Source organism: Scatophagus argus, chromosome 14 (genome assembly GCF_020382885.2).
Source record: "Scatophagus argus isolate fScaArg1 chromosome 14, fScaArg1.pri, whole genome shotgun sequence".
NCBI classification, from domain to species: Eukaryota; Metazoa; Chordata; class Actinopteri; family Scatophagidae; genus Scatophagus; species Scatophagus argus.
The window spans coordinates 1315811-1343802 of NC_058506.1; the positions used below are offsets into that span (position 1 = coordinate 1315811).

At 39.1% G+C, this 27992-nt stretch overlaps 1 protein-coding gene across 5 annotated transcripts; it reads left to right on the forward strand.

Annotated features, from left to right (window-relative positions):
* Window positions 1–27947, forward strand: LOC124070684 (HMG box transcription factor BBX). 5 transcript variants are annotated; one of them, XM_046410800.1, is made up of 16 exons: window positions 1–147; window positions 2951–3028; window positions 7568–7739; window positions 7825–8082; window positions 10136–10340; window positions 10433–10500; window positions 10657–10731; window positions 15426–15506; window positions 17438–17503; window positions 18146–19007; window positions 19251–19383; window positions 21038–21189; window positions 21409–21498; window positions 21857–22054; window positions 22585–22777; window positions 24120–27947. In XM_046410800.1, the coding sequence occupies exons 3-16, from the start codon at window positions 7581–7583 to the stop codon at window positions 24196–24198; spliced, it is 2619 nt and encodes an 872-aa protein (XP_046266756.1). In that variant the 5' UTR covers window positions 1–147; window positions 2951–3028; window positions 7568–7580; the 3' UTR covers window positions 24199–27947. The 5 variants fall into 5 exon arrangements, with proteins under 5 accessions (XP_046266756.1, XP_046266755.1, XP_046266758.1 ...); XM_046410799.1 differs by lacking the exon at window positions 1–147 and adding an exon at window positions 443–1604; XM_046410802.1 differs by lacking the exon at window positions 1–147 and adding an exon at window positions 444–1604 and having other exon boundaries at window positions 21860–22054.
* The last annotated feature ends 45 nt before the right edge of the window (window positions 27948–27992 follow it).

Here is a 27992-nt window from a genome sequence, read left to right on the forward strand (position 1 = left end):
AGCGTCCACTCACATACAGCATTACATGACGAGGTGGATATTTTCAATGTGTACAGTATGCTGCTTAACTGTTGATAATTTCACAGCTAAAGCTTTTAAAGAAGATTTGGGCAACTAGCTGATCGCTTAATGCGTTGCTGCTGACTGGTATGTACTGCTGAACCACCGGTACACATTTGTATTACATTTTTGTCAGTTAACGTTATCACGCGCACGAACACCCAGGAAGCTTATAACAAGTAGTAAGTCAACTGAGATAGATTGTAGCCAGCATTTAGTAAGTCATTATCTGGGTTTTCTGGTGTACCCTGCATCTTTTCGGTGACCTTTGACAATCATACAATGCGAAGAGATAAAGTTAAGTCAGGGATGTTGTTAGCAAGCACAGGCCATTCAGGGTATGAGCACTTTGCAAACCGGGGGAGGGGAGGGATATAACGTTAGCTGAGAGGAGAATTTTCTTCTACCTCGAGGAAAACGAAAGTGATTTTTATTATGTTATATGACTGAACAAGTCTGTATTTCTGTCAAGACCAACGCATTATGGTGTTATTTTTGTGGGTTGAGTTCGTTTAACGTGTCGCCTTTACCGAGAGTAACATTCATCATCTAGCGAAGGTGCTGCGTTTCTGTACATTATCAAGTTGTACAGAATAAGAAAGACGACTTCCGGTTTACCTATGAAAAATAAAAGCATTGTCTCGAATAGATGCTGGGTGCAGAAAATATTTCATGCAAATATTTTTGTTTAATATTACCTGAATGCTCATTTTTACTGGCAGAGCACCATTATTATAATACGGGGGCCCTAAGAGCATCACATTTTGGTTTTAGTAATTGCATATTTGTTGCAAATGATCCAAATCTAAGTAGAGTGGTTGATATAGTACAATATGAATATTAATACAAGGCAAGGTAGGTAGTATTCTTCAGGCATCAAACTACTGGTTTCTGCTTCTATCATGTTTAGTGTAGTCTGAACGTGGAGGAAAAAGTGGTACCAGGGTTCAGTAGCAATTTTTGGTCTTTCAAAGTTTATCTTACTATAATCACACCATGATATTGTTTTCATAGTTGCTACATGCTTTGTGAAACCCTTAATATGTTCTTTTATTTTATCTTAGTTTTATTTGGTATATTATTCTATCTTCAATTAAAACTAATTTTGTTTTTAAATGCTTGTATGAGACTGAGACAAAGCATTATTTAGATGCACATCACATACCACATATTTTAATTAATGTATAATATTCATCACATCAGTATTAAACAACACTGATTTACACCGAAAAATTTGTCAGACTTGTACAAATATTTGCTGTCTAGTAGTTATACTCATATGATTTGTTCAAGTTTCCAAAAACAAACAAATAAAATAAAAAAAATAAAATAAAGACGATGGCTTCCCGGCTTAGTGTGCACACGTTTTTATTTTGGTGACAAATCGCTTCGCTTCCGGTTTCCTCGTGTCATATTCGGATAGACTTGATGCAGCTGTATTTAGTACAGCCAGTGCTGAATTGTTATGATGTGTCAATAAGTTAAAAAGGTGGACGGCACCAATGATGAGTGGGGCCCCCCGGTACCTGAGCAGGATATTAGAGGTATGTTGAGACATTAAAGAGACGTTCATGGCAGAGAACTTGTGATTTGGTATTCCGTTCAAACCCGGTCGCTATTTTCTCAACCTCTCAGTCAGTCACTCTGAAAATTTGTTATTATCGCTTCTCTGGACATGATGTCCGCTTGCTGGCTTTTCTCTTTGAGTCTCTTTGCATCCCATCGATACTTGATTGGTATTCAGAGTTACAGGCATTACACAGTTGCCACTGCTGTTGTGCAGTTTTTATTTATTTCTTCACTCCTGTTTGAAATCGCCGTGTAAAATACATGGTAAAGCAACTGTTTCTCAGTGAGGTAGTACGACTTCCCCCCCGCTTCTCTTCCTATCCGCATCAACTACATAGCCACAAACCTGCGTTGTATGTAAACGAACAGTTTGAACAGCAAAACCAAGTATTGTGATCACAGTTCAGGTTTTGTGTTTTGTTAGCAGCTCTACAAGAAGCTTATACTGTTTTGGGAACCGTGGTGTGTTAAAACCGTGACACGTCCAGTTAGCAGGCTGTAGAGCTAGCACGCTAACTAGCTACTTTTATTCCTAGTAACATTGCTAGAAAATGGAGCTACTGCCCAGCAGATCATTGCCCATAGATGCACGTGCCTGGACAGAAAATCCCCAGTTTAATTAATCATTGTGGACGTTTTTTCCTTGGAGTGGGAGACATTTCGACGACACTGTCGAGTTTGACAGGAGTGAAATATGCCCACTACTGTACTGTACTTGGGTTTTCTCCAAACCAAAGCAAGATGGACTCTCATTCGGCTTGTCTGTCTTGTCAGAGCTCACATCGACATTTTGCACGGAGATGAAAATGTTTGCGTAGAGGTGGGAGCATATTAGGTAGGAGAATAGTTCGCTTATTCGCATAGCTCATCAATTTTGTGCTGTTATTGTGCGTGCGAAGCCCGATACAGTAGCTCAAGACTTCACTCCCTAGACAGACAGTCCGATCGGGCATCAGCAGTTTTACCTGAGAGCACAACTAAACCTCTGCGCAGCATAATACTCACTGCCACGATGCCTGCTTAATTTAGGCTGTATAACGCTGTATGAAATGCATCCAGTGGTCGCCGGGTTTGGCCTACGTGTTTTGGTTTTGGCCACAAGGGCGGATCGGCTGCACGATTGAAGTGATCGGTAATCAGATCATACAAAATGTCCCACCGTACTTGAAAGCTGATGGGGTCTTTTGGTATGCAGTGTCACTCACTAATGCCTTATTAAAGTTGCTTTGCGCACATTTTTCCTGCATCCGAGCTCATGTTTTCGGAAAATTGTTGCAGAGATATAACGCATGACTGAGAGCAGTGTCTTGTATTTTTATAGGTCATCGTCATTGCATGACAAAGGCTGTGGCAGATTCATCTTCATCACTCATACAGCATTTCCATAGTTTTTTCTCCAGTAAGTATCCCTGATTTCCACTCGACATTCATAAATACAAACACTACGTCTAGTCTGGATGATGTCCAGAAGAATACAGTCATGAAATCATTCATTCTTTGGTTGCTAATTTCATTTGTGTCATGTTTAGTAGACATCCAGAAAAAAATGTGAACATGTTGAGGGAAAAAAAAAAACGATGAAGGTACAGTAATTGAACTGATTTTTGTAAGGGTGGAACATTTGCTCTTTCACAGTTTAAGATATTAGTGGGCGATATTGTTTGTGTGTTATGTTATTGACATGTTGGAGATTCATCCAAACTGCATCCAGTGTCTGTTCTTTTCAGCTCTCCGCGTTCCTGGCTGCATATTCTTGAACCATTTTACTTGAAAATATTTCAAAGTGATCCTCAAGCAAATGGCTAACAATGTCCCAAGTCCTGATGACTGCAAGTGCTCCTCATGTAGCTGCTTCATACGAACACTCAAGTGTATAGGAAAATAAGGCTGGCATAAAAAAGAATTAGAAATTGTTCTTGAATGTAATGGATTTTTTGCAATCCCGGTGAGGAATATTATTACTCAAATTTTTCTTAATGAACTGAAAAACACAAACCTACACCTTCTGAATTCAATTTCCCTTCAACTCATTAAAACCCATCTTGTTTTCCCATTGTTCCAACATTCGCCAGCTCTGGTTTGATCAGTGCTGTTCTCTAACATTGATAAGATAGTGGGTGGTATCTTATTTAATATCTAAGTCATTACGAAGTCCACCAGCTATAAATGACCATCCTTTCAGCCCTGTTTCATGTTACTCATGGGTCGCACAGTAGGGGGATCCTCCAAGGCAAGTTAAGGGAGAAAATTAGCATAGTAAATTAAGGCTAATGAAATGATGGTCAGTGGGGGGATAATTTGGCTTCTTCATTTGCTCCCTCGCTCATGTTCAACCAAATATAGACAGAAACTTTAGTTCAGAGCTTTAAACAGAGCTTTTGCTTGAAATCAAGTCCAGTATTATAATACTTAAATTTGTTTGTGAAAGGGGATCAGCTCTAATTTTGATGTTTATAATTTATAAAAAAAAACTTTTATAAAAAAATTTATAAAACAGCAGCTGGAAGTCAGTGACTGCATCACTGTAGGTCAATTCACAGTATTTGCCATCTTATGAAACTGGGTATTTGTGAATATATTAGAGAGTTGTCACAGTACTGTGTTGGTCTTTAAATTTAAAATTATGTAAAATGTAAAAAAGAAAGACAAAGAAATAAAAGAAAGGTTTTTTTTTTTGCAAGTTAAAGGACAGTGTGTGGGAGTTCTCTCCTCTCTTGTCCATGGATATTTCCTCCAACACACAAGAAACTGAAGGTGTGCATGAACCTTTATATCCAAGATTATATAAAATGAAATTTCATTAAAAAAACAGGTTTTTATTTAATATTATCAATTATTGCTGGTATAATAGTATTCTTGGTCTGCGTGTCGACCTGAATGGGTTATTTTAATAATAATGTGCACATATACAGCCTATAAAAAGTGTTCACGCCCTTGGATATTTTCCCCTTTTATTGCTTTTATAAATGATGGAATCATAGTCAATATAATTTGTTTTTTTTGACAAAATATTTGCAAAAAAAAACCTTATTTATTGTCAAGTTGTCAAATTACTACGAAGTAATGTGAATTAATTGAAAATCTACAGTGTAAAATAAGTGGTTGCATAAGTATTCACACCCGTGACTGACCTAATTCAGCAGAGATCCAGCCAGTTGGTGCTGGTAGTCTCACAGTTAGTGAAATGGAGATCACCTGAGTGCAGTGAATGTGTCTCAAGTGATTTTAGCATAAAAACACCTGTGTCTGGAAGGTCCAGTCACTGTTTAGTCATACTCGTGGCTACAATCACACCATGAAGACAAACAAACACTCCAAGAAACTCAAAGGAAAGGTTATTGAAAAGTTTAAGTCAGGGGATGGATGGAAAAAAAAATTCCAAGTCACTGAACATCCCCTGAATTCAGTTAATTCCATCATTAAAAAATGGAAGGAAAATGGCACATGTTGGGTTCTCTGTATTACAGTTTAATTAAAGAGTTTGGTCTAGACCTGCTCTAATTGAACATCAATAACTTTAAGATAACTTTTGTTGTGAATTGGTTCTATATAAATAAACTGAATTGAATTGTATTGTAAGTCTACCTAGAGCAGGCTGTCCTCATAAACTGAATGACCATGCAAGAAGGAGACTAGTGAGGGAGGTCACCAAGACACCTATGACTACTCTGAAGGAGTTAAAAGCTTCAGCCGTTGAGATGGGAGAGACTCTGCATACAACAACTGTTGCCCAGGTTGTCCACTATTCAAAGCTTTATGGGAGAAAGCCACTATTGAAGAAACCTCATACTAAATCTTGACTAGAGATCACCTAGGGTCATGTGGTAGACTCAAACTGGAAGAAGATTCTTTGGTCTGATGAGACCAAAATGGAGCCTTTTGGCCATCAGATTAGATGCTATGTTTGGCAAATACCAAACTCTGTCCATCATTGCAAACACACCATCACCATCTTGAAGCATGGTGATGGCAACATCACGCTGCTGGGATGCTTCTCGGAAGCAGTCCCTGAAACACTTGGAAAATATAGCGTAATCCTGGAGGACAGTCTGATTAGTCTGAAAGAGAACTACTGCTTGGGAGAGAATTTATTTTCGACAATGACCTGAAGCATTCGGTGAAAGCTACACAGAAATGGTTTAAAGACAACAAGGGGAATGGCCGAGTCAAAGCCCAGACCTCAATGGAGAATCTGTGGCTGGACTGGAAAAGGGCTGTCCATGTCGGATCCCCGTACAACCTACCAGAGCTTGAGCAGGTTTGCAAAGAAAAATAGAGTGAAGTTGCACTTTTGCGCAGCCAAAGGTGCATCTTTATCTTAAATATTTTAAATTAATTGACATTAGATTTTTTTGTACATTATTGACCTTGGTTCCATTTATAAAAGCAATGAAAGGGGAAAACATCCAAGAGGATGTTAGTTCTTATAAGCACCGTATGCACATTATATTAAAACAATAAGTAATTTACAATGAAAATTAAAACATTTATACTATATACATATATACAATGCAACTTTAGAAAACCCTTTAACCGAACTTGAGTGGTTTCCTGTTATTCTTTGCCATGAGTGATGGGTGGCTGAAGAAGCAAGTCAAATCACATCAGATTTTCTTTCAACTTTCACCTGTGTGTGTGTGTGTGTGTGTGTGTATACCATCTTCAGGCAAAGTAAACAATACTGAAATAGGAGATTCTGTACATATTTGTCACCTATGTATCATACAGTAGTTCATCACTCATGACCTATTGTAAATGGAGGCAATATCCGTAATGAAAAAAAAAATTACAAATATCTCAACTATGTGGAAAAATCACCAGACAGCAGCCAGTCAGAGCCTGCCAACAGTGGGGATTGGAAAAGGTTAAAAATGGAGGTCTTTAATAGTCACAGCAAAATTTCATTTTCACCAAAAACATAAATATTTAATCAGATTCCTTACCTATTTTCAGAGTTCAATATTAATGTTTTTTTAAACTGACTTGGTTGGGAAAGTGATGAGAGATGAGAAGTAAGGGAGATGGCTCACTCCTTTGCTATTTCCATCATGAGGTCTATCATGTAGCAATCTTTTTTACCTGTTCTTTTAACATTTTAGCTATATTTGCTCTGTTTGCCAGCATGATCCAATTCAATTTATTTATATAGCGCCAATTCGCAACAAAAGTTATCTCATGACACTTTCCAATTAGAGCAGGTCTAGACCAAACTCTTTAATTAAATTGTAATATAGAGAACCCAACTTCCCCCTTGAGCAAGCACTTGGCAACAGCTGTGAGGAAAAACTGCCTTTTAGAAGGCAGAAACCTCGGAGCAGACCCCGGCTCAAGATGGGTGGCCATCTGCCTTGACCGGTTGAGTTGAGAGAGAGAGAGAGAGAGAGAGAGAGAGAGGGAGAGATGGAGAGTGAGAGAGATCGGGATCGGGGGTGAGAGAAGGAGCACACAAGCAGAGAAGTGTAGCAACTGCAATAATACCAGAAGTATTGGAACTGTAGATAATGATAATGATAAAGTATACTGAAGGTACTATGGTTATTATGATAACAATAGTAGTAACAATAATAATAATGGTAATAGAATTAAAATACATTATGACTAAACAATAGTAATCGCAGTAGGTTTCGAGTAGGACCGCAGCAGGAGGTCCAACCATGATCCATGGGAACCTGCAAGTTGAGAAAGCACAAGGACTCCAGGGAAGACGTTGAGTTAGTAATATGCATTAATGGGACATGAATGTGTGCAGAAGGAGAGGGAGAGCAAGAGAGAGCTCAGTGCATCGTGGGAGATCCCCGGCAGTCTAAGCCTATAGCAGGGGGCTAGCCTAGGCCAGCCCTAACTATAAGCTTTGTCAAAAAGCTTCACTGCTTATATTTTGGTAGACATGGTCTTGTGATTTGACCAACATACGCGTTTTTTTAAATTTATTTTTTAGGTACGATAGTGCCATGAAGGGCGGAGGAAGGGGTAAGGAGCCACCTGTTGCCGGGGAGGTCACTGGCAAACGTCCCAAACGGAAATGCCTGCAGTGGCACCCTCTTCTTTCCAAAAAGGCTCTGGATTTCTCTGAGGAGGAAGAAGAAGAGGACGAAGAGGAGCTGGAGAAGGTGAGTGTGTCTTATGGCTTGACATGTCATTTAATTATCACATTAATGGGGCAGAAAACATGTAAGATTTGTGAACTTGTTACAGGAACCAGTGCTGTGTGGTCAGGAACAGGGGTCGCAGGTGCAGTGTGGCAGCACCACAGAGGAAGTGGAGGAGGACTCAAACGAACAGCGGGCACGGCGGCCAATGAATGCCTTCCTCCTCTTTTGCAAACGCCACCGTTCCCTTGTGCGGCAGGAACACCCTCGCCTGGACAACCGTGGAGCCACCAAGATCCTGGCTGACTGGTGGGCTGTGCTGGAGCCCAAAGAGAAGCAGAAATACACTGACATGGCTAAGGAGGTGAGTCTGCTCTCAGACCTTTGCGCTTTATTACTAACTCTATTACAGTAGTGTTAAAGTGACTTGTCAATTTGATAAATTACTTTCAGTTCTTTAAAGAGCCGCTGCAACTTTGTTGGTGTTATAACAAATGAAATATGACTTTGAGTTAAAGAGCTATTTCAACTGACATTATATAATAGCAAAGAAAAGCCAAAGCAGTAGAAAGAGAAGAGCTGAATGGTAGTCCTGTTTAGCTGGGATGTCCACCTCTCTCTAACAGTCAAATAACAACAAACAAATAAAGGCCAGCACTAAATGCAGACCAGGAGAAAATGAGGAGGGTGGGTGAACTTTGGGTACCTGTTATGTAATGTGCATTCCAGTTAAGTGTAATGTACAGTTGCATTGCATTAAGTTAATCAATTTAACAATGTGAACATGATTTTTTTTTTTTTTTACACTTTGTTGTTCTGTATTACTCATCTAGAGTAGAGTATATGTATATTAATATAGCAGCCAAATAATTTTGTATTAAGGTGCAAGTGCCCCAAGATGGCCGTAGTTAATAAGTAATACTGTAATTAAATTGTGCAAGTTGCTGAATTTTTAAGCACGTTCCTACAAGCATTTAATGACAAAAGCCTTGTGAAGAAATGCAGTCACTTTATTCACTGAAACACTATAAGGGTTTTTAATTTTGAACTGATATAGTACTTGCAGAGTGTGTGTTGAGAGCATTATGCCGTAACTGCAAACAGAAGAAGAGTAGAAAAAAAAGAAACTTTGTCATTAAATATGACCAGATATACTTAACAGACAGAGGGAATTAAAATAAAGGCCTGTCTGTAATATGAGCCTGCTTCAAACAGAGGCCTGATACCTCTGAGGTAAATGAAGGACTGATCACTGTTTAAGGTAGTATAGTAATATGCCTAAAAAGACTTTCGTTTATTTACTTGCCATTTCCAATAGGAAAAAGTTCTGTTCAAAGGCATCAGGCAGAGAGACATGAGTCCATTGGTCAAGCATAGGATTATACCGACTAGGCTGGGTTAGGCAACGCGAAACAAAAAAATGGAAAGCCAAGACATTAACACTATAAACACACTCTTACACACAAATGATTATTAGAACTTCATTTGCGCTCTGCTTTGTCAGTTATTTACCAGTTCAATCTCTTAACAATTTCTGTCAGAATTCTTGTGTGATCTCTAACCGTCTTGAAAGGTAACATCATTAGGGCCACAGGACTGCTTACCGCGTCCTCACGAGACGGTTGGTGGCTGTAAATAAATAGCCAGACAGTATTAATATGCACATGTTAACTTTAAAGCTTGCTCACTTAAATCTTAAAGCTTCCATTTTGAAACATTAGTTTCAAATCAAAAGTTTTATGACTCAGCAACATCACATGATGCACGGTGTCATGTTAGGTTATGATATATTAGTGGGGCAGAAATTTACTTTTAACATGTGGGTGAAGAAAATTTAAAAACTTTGGTGGCTTTAGAAAGAGTAATACATTGTACAATTAAACTCCTAGTGTTTTTTTCTTTTGAAGTGGGCCTTCTTTTAGGTGGCTAAAATGTGTTTTGCTGTTGCCCTGAACCAAAGCTGTTTATTTTAGCGTAGCTTCCTACAGTGGTACTTCTACTGCAGACTGCTAGTGCAGACTGCCAACTATTGTAGGCTTTGTTTTTGCCGTCTACTTTTTTTTTTTTAGCACATGCCATGTAAAGGTACTTTTCTCTGATTCACTTCTTTCTCCAACTGATTGTCTTTCGTCGTGTGTGTGTGTGTGTCTATCTGGTTCACTGAAACGAGTCAAGCCCTGAAAGCCCCATCTCTGCAAATGCAAATAATATAATGAATGAATGTAATGAATATAATGTAATATAATAAATAGTAATGAAAGATCTTTTTTTCCCCTAGATTGTAACTTTGATTTGTCTTTTTTTTCATCAGTGTTTATGGAGAAATATTGAGAAATCATTTTATTTGGATTTGATGATTTAAACGCGGAGCTTAAAGATGTTGCTCATAACCAAATTGATTCTGGATGTTCTTTCAGTACAAGGATGCCTTTATGAAGGCGAACCCTGGCTACAAGTGGTGTCCTACCACCAGCAAACCTGTTAAGAACCCTTCCTGTCAGCCAGTCAGCAATCCCCGCAAAAAAGTTTGGTCCTTCTCTTCCAACTCAACCAAGGATTCCACCACTGCCAAAAAAGTGCCCAAAACTGACAGCATGCCACAGTTAAACTTTGCCATGGCAGGTTAGTATAATAAACCTTTGCTAGATTAGTGACAACATGACAAAATGACAAAATGAAGGATTGTGTTTGTAACTGCTGTCATTCTTTTTCAGACCCTACAAAGATGGGAGGCCTTAGCATGCTGCTGTTAGCTGGGGAACATGCACTCACAAATAGAGAGGTAGGTCACTGTGTGTGCATTCTTGTAATGCACCAGCTTTCCAATAGGTGGCCTCAAAGACATTTTTTTGTGTTTCCTGCATCGTGCTTATGATTTTTTAGTTTGTTTTTGTTAATGAACCATACAGACTAATACCAGTATTGTTTACTTGTCTAGATCCCTTCCAGCACTAAACCTAGTTTACCTGACGCAGCCAGCGAAGAGAGCTCCTTTCCAGGGCATGAGGAAGAGGTTTGTTCTGAGACTCTTTCTCTCTCCTCATTCTCTTTATATATTAGACCAGATACTTGAGGTTGTATTGTCTGTCTCAAGTGGGTCACTGATGTGGTCTCACTAGATGATATGTGCAGTGTCTCATAAGGCCTGCAGTATGTACATCACATTTACAAACAGTGTATTACCTTGCACTGCAAATGGTATATTGTAGTTGCCAGTGACAGGGATGGAACTTGTACTCAAGACAAATACTGTTGCTCAGTATTACTCAGTCAAGTAGGTAGTAAGATAAAGTAAAAAGTAGGTCAGCTAAAATGTGCTCTTGAATACATTTTACTGCATTACATGTAGAATTTCAGAAAGAGGGGGCAGCTTTAGGCTATAGAATAAATTGCATGAAATGTCAATGCATACGCATTACTGAAACATATCGAGAAATGTGACGACATGAAGAGAAAAGCAAGAGCAATGTTGGATAGAGAGGCAGCTGGAGTAATACATTATCTACAAAAAATGCACGTCTGCTGTTAGCCTTTCCTGCTCCAGACCAGAGTCGAAGTGAGCAGAGGGGATGTTTTTATTCCTGACAACTTGCTGCTTTTTCTTTTTTCTCTTGCACTTTCCTCACTGTATGACAAGCCAGACATTTGGCCAAACCTCACTAATACCAGCAGTTAATGGTTGTTTACAACATGGATATATTGAGGTCTGTGTTTGTCTGTTCCATAAATTACCAGCAGTGATTGAACATCAGCTTATGACTCACTCTCTTTTTTCTCAACCACACACTGCCCAAGCACAAATAATACACACTGCCCCATTCTTTTAAAAAAAGTTGCTGCTATTAGTATAACATGGCTGTTACAATATTGTAGTAAAAACTTACAAAATACAATCATATTAGCCCATCTATTATTTTAGCTTAGGGCCCCATTTAATTCAATGAGCCACATTATTCAAATTGAGATAATTTTTTTTTCTTTTTTGTCATTAGATATGATGACTGACATTTGGAAACCTCAATAGAAGCTTCTCACTGGAAATTACCCACTGGAATCATGCGTCATTGTAGTGATAACTTCCTTACACTTACTCCCTTATACATGGTTTCAGGGCGCAACCGTTTCAGTGTGTGCCCAAAAATCTGTGAAGTGGTTACTGGTTGCACCAGTGTCCCTGAAGGCCTGATAAAAAATTTTTAAAAAATTATAAAAGAAAATGTGCAGACATGTGCCTTTTAGCAACTATTAACCTAAGATTCATTTTCCATAGAACATTTTGTCAGTATATGACTGGATTTTATGAACATCCTGCACATGCATGCTGTGCATGTCTGTGTGCATGTGAGAGACCGTGCCATGTACTTCTCCCACCTTCCTCGCACGCGAAAGAGAGAAATTGAGACGTCTCAAGTTTTAAACATTGTTCTGTTTATTTTGATTATTTTTTTCATCAAGAAAAGTGCTGCAGCACCCTTTACAAATGTCCTTGGAAAGTCTGTATACTACATCTACACCTCTGTCCATACTCTGCATGCTTCCTCTGTCTCATCCACGAGACTATTTTTGGGTGTGTGTTTGTGTGGAGTGTATGTGTATGTGTATATGTATGTATGTGTATGACTATGTCGGTCCTGTCCCTGGGAATTTAGGAGTCTGATGGCTTGGGGAAAGAAATTATTTCGGTGTGTGGTGGTGGTCATCTACAATGCTGATTGCTTTTCGAATGCACTGTATGGTGTAAATGTCTGTGATGTTGTTGGCTCTGCACCAGGCTGTTAGTTGTTTCACCTCCTCTCTATATGGTGACTCATCGTTGTTTCTGATGAGACCCACCATGGTTGTATCATCAGCAAACTTGATAATGTGGTTCGAACTGTGCGTTGTGCAGTCGTGGTCTGCAGAGTGAACAGCAGTGGACTGAGCACACAGCCCTCAGTGTGGTGGTGCTGGAGATACTGCTCTTGATCTGGACCATCTGAGGTCTCCCTGTCAGGAGGTCCAGGATCCAGTTGCAGAGCAGCAGGCTCAGCTTGCCTATCAGATGTTTTGGGATGATTGTGTTGAAGGCTGAGCTGAAGTCCATGAACAGCATAAGTACGTATGTGTCTTTATTGTCCAGGTGGGTAACAGCAAAGTGGAGGGTGGTGGCAATGGCATCATCTGGGGAATGGCTGGGATGATACGCAAATTACAGGGGGGTCCAGTAAGGGCAGTAGCAGGGTCTTGATGTGCCTCTTGGCGAGTCTCTCGAAGCACTTCATGATGATGCTTGTAAGTGCAAGGGGCCTTAGTCATTGAGGTAGGACACTGGAGACTTGTTTGGCACGGGGACGATAATAGTTGACTGGAAGCACGTAGGAACGATGGCATTGCTCAGGGAAATGTTCAAAATGTCAGTGACATCTGGTAGCTGGTCTGCACATTCTCTGAGCGCTTTGCCAGGAATATGTCTGGACCAGCAGCTTTCTGTGGGTTAACACTACATACATAACACTACAGAATTTTCCTCAGATCAGCAGTGGTCAGGCAGAGCACCTGGTCAGTTGTAGGAGGGATGTCTTTCCTTGCCATTGTTTGGCTCTGTTCCTCAAACCATGCATAGAAGTGGTTCAGCACATCCAGAAAGGAGGCATCACTGTCACAGGCAGGTGGAGTTGTCCTCTAGTTGGTGAGGTCACTTGCACTGAGTGTCGCCTCTGTCCTCAAAGTGGCTGTGGATGCGCTGGGCTTATGCACGTTTCACTTCTCCGAAGGGCCGGGACAGTTTGGCCCCTGCTGTCCTTGAGGCAGTATATTCTTCCAAGTGGATTGGATTGGTTGCAGCATCCCTGAACATGCGCTAAAGATGTGGTCTGAGTGTCCTAGGTGGGGGTGGGGCTCTGGCTCTCTAGCAGATCATCATGCAGGGTGGTTTTCGCATGATTTCTGCAGTGTATTATTGTCTGGCGGTTCTAGACATGAACACCAATTCTTTTGGCACCAATGTGCCTAGAGAAAGTTGGTCACAAGACAAAAATAGCACCATTTTAATGTCTGGAGTGACTGCTGCATGCTCCTGCCGTGCCACCAAGTAGCAGCTTTATATATACACAGTTGGCGTCAATGTATATACAGCGGGTAAAATATTGAACACATCACCATTTTTCTGAGTAAATGTATTTCTAAAGGTGTTACTGGCATGACATTTTCACCAGATGTCGATAACAACCCAAGCAATCCGCACATGCAAAGAAATCAAACCAGTTTATGGTGAAATGATGTCCTTTCCATTCCCATATTATGGCCCCAACAGTGCTCACTGAGACATTTGGCAGTTCAGAAATCCTTCTGTAACCAATGCCATCAGTATGTTTTGCAACATTAAGGTTGCGAAGGTCTAGAGAGAGCTCTTTGCTTTTACCCAACATGAGTTGTTTCTTGTGTGACACCTTGGTGATGAGACACCTTTTTATAGGCCATCAGTTAGAACTGAACCAGCTGAATGTAATTTGCACTGGAAAGGGGCAGGATTGCTTTCTAATTACTGATAGATTTCAGCTGGTGTCTTGGCTTTCCATGCCTTTTTCCCTGTGTCATATCACATTATTACTCATCACTTAATTTATGGGCTTCTATGGTTTGATTTCTGCATATGTGGATTGCACTGGCTGTTACCGACATCTGGTGAAAATTTCATGTCAATAGCACCTTTACAAATGTATTTACTGAGAAAAATGGTCATGTCTTCAATGCTTATTTTACCTGCCTTATACACACACCAGTCAACCACAACATCAACACCACTGAAAGATGAAATGAATAAAATTGATCATCTGTTTACAATGCAATGTTCTGCAAGGAAATCTTGGGTTCTGGCAATTATGGAGATGTTCTTTGACACCTAGTATACCCACCCCCCTCACTGCAATGGCTCTTCCTGTCAGCAGCAGCCCCCCCCCCCCAGCATGTCTCAAGGACCACAACAATGGCCTGCAGACTCCCCAGATCCCAACCTGATTGAGAATCTGTGGGATGCACCAGCATAAGTCAATTCCACCCTCCCACCAGGTGGGATCTCCAGCCTGGAGGCCAGGGCAAGGTGCACAGGACCTCTAAGGGTATTTTGTGGTCACCAGCACCGGAATGTTGGATCCTTTGGGTCCTGTGGATTGACGATGGGGCTTTTGTGTTTTTGTGTGATACAGTTGGCATCACAAGAAATCTAATAATCGACTAAAACATGTGACAATAAGATACTTCTGCACACATAACAAGTGTATCAGTAGGACAAGAGAAAAGCACCATAATTTTAAGAAGTTTAAGCTTTTTTCTTTCAATCAACTAGCTTTCAATCAGTTAATATTTTTATAAAAGCGTCATCTCTGCTAATCTTGTCTTGGAGGTTATCGCAATTTCTTGTTTGGTGGAATGAGCTGTGATTTAAATGAATAACAATATTTATCTGAACCACTATTCTTGTTCACGACCATTTACATGATGTGTTGGGAACTGATCAATGTGTATGGCAGCTGACAAAAAAGGTAACTCGTAAAATCTATTTTGGGTGCGCCTAAGGTGCCCTTAAATTAGAAAGTTACACCTCTAGCTAGCTGTGCTCTGCTTCCTCAAGATTGATAGTGATTACCTGGACAAACGGTAACACTGACTTATAACTTATAACTTACAGTAGAACTGACTTGTTTTTGCTTGCCCTATTTCAATCTACAGATGTTGTCTGGAACAATTCCGAACAGAGTGCCTGACATTACTGAAAGCAGGGTCAAGTCTGCCTTTTCCCCACTGACTGAGGTAGTACTGAATTTTAATTCATGAATGATTTCCTAGCTATCTTAAGTGAGTAATTTATCTAAGAACATATCTATAGACAGATTAAAAACAAATACTGACATACAAATAAAGCTGCTGTATAGATGTTTTTCAGTGCTGACAAAACAACAACAAAACACTAAGGGTGTTTTCTCACTTTGTCCCTTTCAGCCATCCAAACAAACTCAGAGTGATTTGTCAGCATTTTTTGCGCATATGTCAACACAGCAAATGAACTCAGACCTCTTTGAAGTGAACCAGACTGAGACCACTCCGGGAGGTGGTCTCAGTTTGGTTCACTTCAGGTTCTCGGAGTGATTCATTTAACCTGTGGATTGTGAACAAGAAGCACTCCAGGTTCACTTCTCCTTCTTTCCACTGTACTTTCAGTACTTTAGGCTTGCTGGTAGATCACATGATCACATGACTGCACTCGAAACAACAAAATAGAAACATGGCTGATGAAAAGAAATCTGGACAGTTCTATTTTGGTTTTCTTTATGTCTGTGGGCTAATCTAACTACACACCACAGCAATATGGATAAAGCTAATATAGCAGCTGCCATCTTATTCTAAGTGACAGTTTCCAGTTACTCATAATCCAGGGCAATAAAGGTCTGAGAGAGTTCTGTTCCACTATAGTGTGAACAGAAAGAGGATTGAGACCTCATCAGAACTCAAGACGACCAGAAAGGCTCCTCTTTCAAATTAACTCACAGTGTGAAAGCAAAAAGAGCTGAGTCCCTTTTCTGTTGGCTTACGTTTTGGTCCACTTTAAGGGGACTGAGTTTAGTTCATTTAAAAATTACTATATGTGAAAACACCCTTAGACCCTGTACAATTATATGGACAAAAGTATTGGGCCATTTGCCCATTACACCGAGAGGGACTTTAATGACATCACATTTTAATTTTGCAAAGTTCTTCTCATCCTGACAGGAATCCTGACAGTGTTGATGTATTTACAGCTCAGAGGTGACTTTGAAATACAAAAAAATACTCTGTTGTCTTTTGTCAGAAAAATTACGTACACACTGTTAAGTACGGCTGATGATTATAAATACAACAGTTAATTCAGATGGACTGCATCAGGGATTCCTTGCTCAGGAACAGTATTACATTACATTGCAGTCATAATTGTTTGTTTGTTGTCAGTCAATAAAGCACAAATACAGATTTTATACTCAAGACATAGTAATTACTGCAGTAATTTATAGCCTTTATTGATATTATTTGCAGCTTGTTATTTTATTGTAGTTGGGTGATTATGTTGTTTCACCTTGCTGAATATCGCTTTGAACCTGCCTGCTGGCGGCAGCTTTGCTGTGTGGGTTACATGTTCTCCCCGTGTCTGTGTGGGTTTCCTTCTGGAAAATGCAGGTCAACTGGTGACTCTAAATTGTTCATAGGTGTGAATGTGAGCGTAAATAGTTGTTTTTTTCTATGCATCAGGCTGTGATGAAATGAAATGGTGACCTGTCCTGGTTGTACCCAGCCTCTCACCCAGTCCCAGCTGGGTTCAGCTCTAGCCACCTTTGACCCTGCAGAGGTCAAGCGATTATAGAGCTTTACATGATGAATGGACGGATAGGATATCACTTTTATTTGTTACAACCACATTTTCCAGCGGGTGTCGCTATTTTAGCTCATATCAAGTAGTTCATTCATGGTTCTGATAATGTCGCTTGTAATTGATGTAAAAAAAACCAAAAAAAACAGAAAATATCAACTATGCCTGTTTGACATGAATGCCTAACTCTAGGTTTAATCTTTGCTAGATTAACATAAAACAATGTGCAATTTGCTGTAGAATATTAATATGCTAAATAATAATAGCAGCTGCAAAACAGTTAAGCAGTGTGATTTCTAAAGAAACCCGACAGGTGACAGTTTGTGTTGCTGTGTGTTCACAGTTGTCTCTCTCTGCGGCACCTGAAGGAAAACCATGCAGACAGTCTGCTCTGTTCCAGCTTGCTGAGGTAAGACATCAGACAGCTTGCACACTGGTCATCTTATGTAACATATTACACCTTTATATAATAGCTCATGAGAATATTAAACTCTGATTTACTTAATTGGAGTGCTGCCTTGTTTGTGAGTGGACCTATTGTGAGAAAGAACTAAAAGTAGGAAAAGAAGAAAAAAGCAAACAGATTTAGTGATGGCAAGTCTTAACGATGACATCAGCTCCCTTTGCTTCTTACAAATTTTATCCTTTTATCCATATACTCATATGTACCCTTAGTGTAAAAAGTAGCTGTTTCATGAGCAGAAAAATTAAGTTTGTTTCAAGCATGGGCAGAAATCTGATTCTGTGTCACATGACACAGATGTGCTATAAACAGATCAATATGCAAATCTATGTGTGTTTGTATGTAGAAAAGATAAAGATTTGTTAACTGGACACTGTAAAGTTTTTTTTTGTAATCAATCAGAAGAAAGCATTTAGTCATCACAAGATTAAGAGATAAAATTGAGAAATTGATGTACAGTTCAACTAATAGAAATCTCTAATTGATTTAAAATCTACTAACAGTAGATATGTACTTTATAGGAGTATATATTGTTGTCATTTTCTATTCCTTGGTTTAACATTAATTTTTTTTGCTGCATTTGGTAAGATGTGCTTAGCGTCTGAAGCTGGAAAGATGGACACGGTCCAGTCTCATCCTGAGGACAGCTCCTCTAAGGCCTCTCTCCAGCAAACTGCAGTCAAGCCGGAGATTAAGGAGGAGAAAGCGGACACTGACGCCTGTCCTCCCCCCTCTCACACATCAGCCCTCTTACCTTTGCTCTCCTCTGTCACTTCTACCTCCACTGATGCCATTCCCCCACAACTCAGCAGCCAAAATGCAAAATGTGTCAAAAACAAGAGCAGGAAAAAAGAGATGGCCAAGTCAAATGATAAGGATGAGATGCCTTGCTCAGCAAAGAAGATCATCAAGAAGTGTAACCACGCAGAAACAAACATGGACAGTGTCTTCAGTACAATTGAGGCGGTGGCCAAAGGGGCCTGGAAGGACACAGAGGAGAAACCCAAGAAGAAGATTCAGAGCAGTCCTAATGGTAGAAACTCTGGTGTGCCAAAAAAGAAGAGTAAGCCCAAAGTCAAGACCTTTGTCAAAGAAAAAGAGGAGGAGATGGAAGACGAAAGTGGGCAGTGTGGACCGTACAGTTCCCCTGAAGCTGAGATGAAGGAAGAGCTGACTGACATTAGTCCCAAAACAGAAGCAGAGGAAGCAAATGTAAGAAGCACAGACCTTCAGGCCACCATGGCAGAAACCCATCACTCCCCCTGCAGCCCCTCATCTGCTAAGCTCAAAGAAGAGGACAAGGTGAAGGAGAGGTCGATTGATGGGACCTGTGAGTCCAGCACAGAGAATCGCGGCTCCAGGAAATCAGAGCGGAGCTGTAAAGGCGCCTTGTATAAAACCCTTGTTTCTGAGGGAATGCTGACATCACTGAGAGCCAATATTGACCGAGGTATACATTTTAGTTCAAGAGCACACTGATTAATAATTACATAATCCCAAGTCTGTGTATGCTATGTAGCTAATTTTTGTCAATGAATTAACTGCATAATTCATAATTGACATAATTCATTGACACAATTTATGAAAATGAATTTACTACATGTGTGATTCATTTATGTCAGTGATTTAACTACACAGTACTTGTTTAATCATCTTTTCCTGTTGGTCTGAATTGTTGTACATGTGACTGCAGGCAAGAGAGGTGCTTTCCGTGCTTCTGATCATGATGCGAATTGGAATGATGACAGCTGGACTGTTTCTCAGATGGGACCTATTAACCCCAAGAAGCTGAAAAAGTCCAAGTCCAAAGATGAATCTTCCCAGGGGTCAGTCATGTCTCCTCTTATGACTTTCTCTGTAACATAATTCATCATTTTACCAGATAATTTTTTCCAGTGTGATGATAGAATCGTTTATCTTTAGCATTCTTCCTTTTGTAATCTCAAGGAAATTCAATCGAATGCAACTGGACTTAGTTATTTGTCTTTGAAGACGTTTCACCTCTCCAGCTGGACTAGTCCCAGCCTAGTCAAGCGAGCATGAACTGATGAAGCCTCTTGGATGAGAGGTGAAACGTCTTCAAAGACAAATAACTAAGTCCAGTTGCATTCAATTGAATTTCCTTGAGATAACCATGACCTGGATGAATGAGAATATTCACAGGCTTGTTCTTCCTTTTGGTTCTTTTTTTATTCATGTTTTTATGCCTCAGTACCAGCGACAGCCGTGGCCAGTGGCACTGTGTTTTCTCGTTGTCCCTCTGTCCATCTGTGTGTCCGTCTAAACGCAATATCCCAGCCTCTCCAAATTTGGTACCAATGTCCACTTGGACTCAAAGATGAACTGATTAGATTTTGGTGGTCAAAGGTCACTTTGATCTCAAAAATTATGTTTTTGGCCACAAACAAAGAATTCATGCACTACTGTTAAATATTCAGTAGAATTAAATATTGAAGTGATGAGTCAAAGGTCAGCTTCACTGAGACATCACAATGTTTAGCAAAAAGACTTTTCTGTCTGTTATTCAATACCATAACTCATTAACAGAAGGTTAAGATATTGAATTGGTTACACTAATCTTGGGTGTCCACTTGAAATACTGCTAAGTGTGTAGATTTGTGTGCTGGCTTGAAGATATGTGCGAAGCATTCACATCTTAGAATTTGTAGCTTCCTTGCAGCAATATCCACATTTGAAGCACTCCAGTCTGCTACAAGCTCATGTGATCAAGTTCTTTATCAGTCCTCTGTACTCTGTAAAAATAGTTTCCAAGTGAAGAAAGCATGTTTCTCACTGGAAATAATTCACTGATGTCATACATTTACAATACAATTAATGCCTTTTTATTAATTCTCTGAAGCCTTCAGCTACTGCTTCACACATGTTATTTCAGTTTGGAAATCATAACAGGCATTCAGAAAGGGGTGAGTGAGCAATTTTCAACTGCCTGTGTAAATACCTTAATTACAGGTAAATAATATTTAATAATAATATTATATAAAATAACTTAACAAGCCTACTACTGTTGAATGGTTTTCCTGTATATCTTCATGCACACAATCTGTTCCTGAAATGTACCAGTGGCTACAATGTCGTCTGTGCTCTCTGATCTACCTTTAGGCTCCAGTGGGCCAGTTTGTTTTGGATCCTGGTTTTTTTTTCAGTTAATACATCATATTCAAGAGTTTGAGTGAAGAAAACATAATGGACGACTGAAATGGAAACTATACCACACACATTCCATTTTAATCCTGTGGAGTGACCATTTCATTTTAGTTTACGTTTATTAAAGAAGAAGTTTGATGTGTCACATTTTCCCCTGCAGGACAAGACTCAGATATGTTACTGATCTCTATAAGGGAATGTACAATTTACAAGACAGCTTGACTTCTGCTTTGTTTTTAACGTTAGGTTAGGCTGTTGATTATATATTCAGCTGTGTTAACCCCCCTTGTAAACTATGTTAACTTCACTTGTCAGCCTAGGGAAACTGGAGGAAGAGTTTGAAAGGAAGTTTAATAGCCTGCCACAGTATAGCCCAATGACATTTGATAAGAAGGGGAGTGCTGTCACAAAGAAGAAGAAAACCGATAGCACCACTGCCCAAGAGGAAGTTTCCAAGGCCTCAAAAGGTAAGAAGAAGAATTTAAGATTTTTCCACTTAATACACACAGTGACTGTTCATTAATATCCCCACATCTCATCCATGGCCCACTCTTCACCTGTTTGTAGTCATGTTTTTCACGTTTGAGGCTCTCAGGACATGTTGTCTTATGCTAAAACCGAAACATTTGCACTCCATAACATAGCATTTCCATGCTCTTTTTTTCTTTGTTTTTTTGCTGTATCAGGGTCATCTTCATCTCAGAAAAAGACTTCATTCCACAAGATTGTTAGGAAGCACAAACACAAAAAGGAGAAACCAGGTGCAGTGGACAAAGGTGAACTAGAATGCTGATGTTTATGCATTTACAAACAGACAGTTTTTAACAGAGTCCCGTAACAGTTTTTAGCGCATGTTTTTGGAATATTTAGTTAATTGCTGAACTACCCAAGAGTGTAGTCTCCAAAATGTATGTACCCTCTCCTTTTTTGTACTATACTTGCACTATTTAAATTATCAAGAAGGGGATATATTCATGAGAACTATTCATTAATAGTTAGCTGTTGAGACCTCTGTACAAATAATATGCTTTCATCAGGTTAAATGATAATACGCAATGTGCACAAATAAATAAAACCTGTGCTTATGTGTAAGGGTCAACTCACTGAAGTCTGTTGTGAACCTTCTCTCCCCAGCAGTGGTACAGGGTGATCCCGGCATACTGGATTCAGCTTCAAAAGCCAAAACATGTGCCCCTGTTGCCATAATGTGCCCAGATATACAGGGCACCACTAGTATGGAAATGCTAGTTGGTAGCCAGAAGAGAAAGGCTAGAAAGACCAAGATCACACACTTAGTGCGCTCAGCTGATGGCAGTGTGTCTCCAGTCGACGGTGAGTGATGATCTGCCTATATTTTCTAAAATTATAGCCATAATTCAACATACAGTATATTAATCTTATACAGGTTAGTGCTTAAGCAAAGCAAAGTAAATGCAGCACTGAATACAAAACCTGTTACTCCATAATTTGTCTCACTGAATTTGTGTAATCAGTTGGTAGACATGTTCTTTTATTTTGAACTCAACCAGTTCACTCTTCCTTTATGAGCTGTATTTTGAGAACATTTATTGTATTTGTATTAAGGAAACTTGTAGTGAGCGCTCACTAGATAGGGACTAAGGCTGTATTTTGTGTTTTTCTCCTTATTCTTATAGTGCATACTGCAGCAGCCTTTACAAATTACCTAGTGTGACATTCAGTGGGATCATCATAACATTGTGCCTTGAAAAATGTGACTTGGTACTTGGTATTTTGGTGTACTACTTCTGATGGCATAATGAAGACTATGGTAGTATGGGTTAAAGTAAAACTAAGATCTGAAAAAAGAAATGCAAATGCTCTGTTTCTTTTTTTTGTAACAGAGGACAAAACTAAGGACCTGAACCAGGAACAGGATAAGAAGCCATTACCCCAACAGAATTTATGCAATGAAAAAGGGTGCTACAGTAATCCCAGAGGAGAGGGGGCGGAAAGGAGTACCGTACCACAAGAGCTACCTGCCTTCTTCAGCTTGGCAGCCCTCGCTGAGGTAGCAGCCATGGAAAACGTTCACAGGTAGAGACACAGCCTAGCTTCTATGCAACACTGTTGTAACACATGTCATAGTCAATATTGTGTGATTTATTTTTGCCTCTGCTTTATGATTGATTTAAGACAAGTTGTTGTATTCAGAGGTTTTCCTGTTGGTATGATAGAAATTTAGTTGGTCTGTTTTTCCTTTTCAACTGGTTAAGGACTTGATTTAAGAATCAGAATGCCTCAACCTGAATGAATTTTGGTGTTTCAACTAGAAGTGTCATGATTTTGATTCTAAATTTAAAAATAGTTCAAAAGCCACACAGCTGGCTACCATTAGCCTGCAGCTGTGCTTCCAGGCGCTTATCCTGGATGCACGATGATCAACTCACTGACACCTGAGGTGACTCTTGACAGCATCACAGATATTAGGTTTACTTATTTGTATACGATTTGTTTGGAGTTTTCATTTTTGATTAATATTGTTTGAATTTTCCAAGCCCTGACGTTCAAAAAGCCACCAGGATATAAAGTCAAGCTGTTGTCGAAAAATACCCCTGTGTTTTTAAACAAGATCTTTGATCTTTACTACTTGCGATAGTCTCGCATAGGTTCAGATTGAATCATGACCCTAAAAATACTCAAATAATTAGAGAATCGTGAACACCCCCAGTGACATGTGCTATATTATATAGTTGAAAGTTACAGCAGCTACCTGAGCACCCTCATTCAGGTCTCTGTTCAGGGGACTACCTGACAGTGCATATCCATCACCACCATTAACCACCTTGCTTCAGCAAGCTGTTCTTGGCCACTTAGTTTATGTCATTCCATTTTCTCTTTGTTTCTGTCACAGTATCAGTGTCAGTATTCAGTCACAGCTCTGCAGTGTCACAGTGTGGACAGCTGTCTCATTTTTTTTCCCCTAATTTTTTCAATTCCCCTCATATGACTACTGACACTGCTGAAATGTTGCAGTATGTAATTTGATCACTCATTGATGTCTGACAGCGGGGATTCAAACTCTTCATTGTGACATTCTTTTTACTTGATAACATTTTTGGGAATGACATAATTTGTGAAATTTTATCAATATTGATTGATAATAATGATTGATTGATCTCCCAAAGAGTTTGTTCAGGTAAGGTGGTTTGCTAAATCTAGCTTGGAAAACTCAAACATATCTCACAGAAAAAATAAGAGTGGTTTAAGATAAAGAAAAGCAGTTTTTGCATGAGGCCCTCTGTTTTCTCAGAAAGTAATCACAAATTGTCTGCCTTTTGCAGATTCCCTATACAATATACTTTAATTTCAAAAAGACAGTGGCTGTTTGAAAAAGCGTGAACACTATTATTAAGTCTTCTTTACTGTCCTGTTTCAGAGGCCAGAGAGGCTTGGCTGACAGTCAGAAGAAAGAGCTTACCCAGACTCCTGTCCTCATCTCCTGTGCTGATCAGTGAATCTCAGTTGCTGTTATGAGAAGCCACAACATGGACATTGGCAGTGGAGTTTTACTTTCCTCAGTGGTAACCCCATGCTAAAGGGAGACTTGGATCAGGAAGCTTTGGACAGACTCCACCTTCCTCTTGTGGTGAATTTGCTTGAGCTCGGTTTCGTGGTGGAGGAAGAGACCCTCTCCTCTTCCCTGGGCCTCACTATCTCAGTGTTTTCCCTGAAGCCTTCGTTTGGTTTGAGGGAGGATGCCTTTCTGAACTCCTCTCACCCCCTTAGTGCTCTGTTAGGGCCTGTGAAAGAACCAAGCTGTCCCCCAGTGCATGGCTTCCCTTATAGAGATGGTTGTCATGGGTTTATCTTGCACCATTTTATCAGATAGAGGCCATTTTTAAGGTCTCGTGATCTAAAAATAGCATTTTAGGTAGGGAAAAACCCAACACTGCATTGGTTTTATAGACAAACACATCTTTCTGTTACCTTTTTACCTCACACATGCGCCTACTGAAGAGTTCCCTCCACCTCTGGTAGAATACCTCTGTATTTGAAAAGCTCTTATCCCTTCCATTCCTTCAAGCTTCAACCCAAAATGACTTTAACCAGGGTAAATGATCACAATGGATCAACTTCCTTTACCACCTACTTGCTTAGTGTTTCCCCGTGGTACACTAATGTGGTGTACTCAAACTAAAAAGAAATCACAGTTGAGTATTTGATATGTATGTGAAGATGATGCTACTGTAAAACAGTATGTGGTAGCTACAATTAATCATGTTAGACTGAATGTGTAAGAGTAGACTTGTGCATTCCCTTGCATCTGAACTAAAGTTGACGAGTTGTTTTTCCTTAAGTAGTAGGTTCACAGTGTCTTTGTCAGATTTATGAGGCAATAGGTCAGCTTAAATACTGCTTCTTGTCATGGGAAGGTTGCATTAAAGTGATTTGAATATAGCCTTAACCCTTCAATGTAGACCTGCTTTGCCACCACAAATCCCTCAACCAGCTTCTTGTTCAATGCCATCACAGTCCTAAAGTCAGCGTTAACTTTTTTGAATAGTGAAATGCAGTTTTTGTCAATACTTGATCTTATTGCAGTTTGCGTAGCAATTAGAAAGGTTAATTCCATGTGTGCAACTTATTTCAATGGAATAGTTGTTTGTTTTTTAATTGTTTGTTTATTACGTAAACACTGCACTAATTTGTAGCTGAAGTTTAAGTTCTGGGGAGGGTAATAAAATGCCTTGTCTCCACTGGGCACACAAAATAGCCTCCCAGTAGTGTCTTTGTTGTCCTCCAGAACTGACTGAAGCCAGCCACAAGCACCAACATAAAAGATCAGGAGCTTGTCAAACCAGTTGCATTTTTTTGTTTAATGAAATTGTTTTATACAAGTCTATTAAAATAATAAATTTGTAAAGAAAAAAAAAACACAATACAGAAACAAAATATTATTTGTTCCAGATTTCATGCATAAACAAATCAGACCACGTATACTTTTGTTCCTGTGGGAGCTAATGGAGACAAGGCATTTGGTCATAATTTACCCACTCGTTTCCTATAGGGCCCTTTGAGATTTTATTGCCAAGTAATGGTCTACTCAGAGGTCACATGTAATCAGTGTGTTAATTTTTAGATGTATTTATATAAAAATGTAACTTTGTTTTCTTTATTTTTGGCTTTGTTTTGCTAATGTTTGGCAGAATCATTCCATTTCCTTGCTTCTGTCTAGGCCATACATTTGTTTACAGTTTACCAGTTGGAGTGGTGAGGAAAAATAAGGTTGGATGCAGTTCATCTGCGGGGTTTGTGGTCTTTCTGTGTTCATGAAACCTTGAGGAGGTTAATGGAGGTTAAGTGAGAGCTACACAGACTCCCCCTAGCAATACCCCTCACACCCTTACCCAGCAACCCTTTGTTCCTCTGTGTAGACCAGTACTTAATTCATGCATTTTAGATTCAAATCACATCTGTAATTTTAATAGTCTGTTTTGTTTTTGTTTGTTTTTTTGTCTGTTTTTTTTTTTTTTTTTTTTTGATAAATTGTGTGCATTTATGACATTCTTTAACGAAGCCCTCTTTAGAAACTTCAATGGTTTTTCCTGAGGTCAAGTTTACAGGATCAAGAATGTTGTCTAAAAAGATCAAGCTCATAGGTGATGAATGCATCCATGCTTACCTGTTCAGCAAAGAGGTACTGAGATAAAATGTACCGTCTCTAGACAGTGAGTTTGCCTTTTCCCATCTGGAGGTGTATATTTAACTGCGACCGCATCACCATGTCTTGGATATTTGTTAAGATGTGTTTTCGTGTGCTTCTGAACTCTTGACTGGACAGACAAATAAGAAGTTAATGCATCTTAGAGAACTCATGCATCATGAAATAGAATTTTTCCTGAATCAAGGCTTTGTTACATGGTAATCATGTTTGGCTTATGTAGGCCCTTGTGTGCAAATAGTGTAGAAACAAATCTAAAAACAAATCTATGATTCCTCTAAATTTGTTTTGAAAAGTTAACAAATTAACAGCAAATGTTTCCAAGTTAAACTTAAGGGAACCACAATATGCTTTATGATAATCCTATTAGTAAACAGTATATATATTTTTTTAGATAAGAGAGAGGTTACATCAAGGATGATATCATCCAAGCAGTAAACTGTATAGTTCTTCCACTGGTGGACATCAGTGTGGTTCTTTACAAAGAAATTGTCTTCCCCCAAAATAGAGATATATTTGCTTATAGCAAGTGAGTTTTTTGACATTGCCAAAGAAAGGAAAAGGTATATTCAAATGAAAATTCTGTTGTTGTTGTTTTTGTTTGTTGTTTTTTTTGTTTTGTTTTGTTTTGTTGTTGTTTTTTTTTAAGAAAGCTATTGTAACAGCTGCACTGCATTTTCTAGGTGTGTGATTCTTCAGGTAATAATATCAGCACAATTCATCCTGTGTATCTAATGGGATTTCCTTGGTGTTTGAGCCCAGAGCTGGAATGAAGTGCAACAAAATGGCACCACTTAATGCCTCTTTTAATATACAGTATTTGCACCTTACTACCCAAACCAAAATAATCATGGTCTGAAAAAAATATGTAATTTTTACCCACTCTGTGGAAATTATGCATTTTAACTATCATATATATGAGAATTCAGTCAATAACAAATCCACACAAACAGCCATAATACTGTCTTTCCCCCATCACTCACTTTTTCTATCTAGAAAATGCTTCTATAAAGTTCCTATATTAGTTACCTAAATGACTATAATACCCTTTTGTGCTAGTACTGTCTTCTTGAATGTAATCATTTTGTACCTGTATTTTTCTAATTCAGTCTTGATTGTACTGTATGTATGCTATGATAGTATACTGTTCCTTAGGTGCATAGTTCATCACAAACAACAGTTCTGATGACAGGATAGCTGCTGTGCTGCAAACTCATTGGAAATATATGGAGGTTTTAAGTCCAAAGGACTTACTGTACCACGTGAGCATCCATGAGATTGATAAATAAGAGATTCTTGCATTTTGAGAGATAGAACAATAGCTTCCCTTGGTTTGCCACTTCTTTTTCCTTTGCAGTAAAAGTGAAGTTTGTTCAGGACAGTCTATAAAACAGGATCACTCCTGCAAGCTAATAGTACAATTGAATGCTTGAGTTTCAATTTATTTATTACTGTTCCTTTTTATAGGTATAGCTGAATTAAAAAAAAATAAAATAAAATATACAACTGAATATGCATCCATTTATACATGAACATGTATAAGATTATCTACCCTTTACTGGAATGTAGATCATGGCTTCCTTTTAT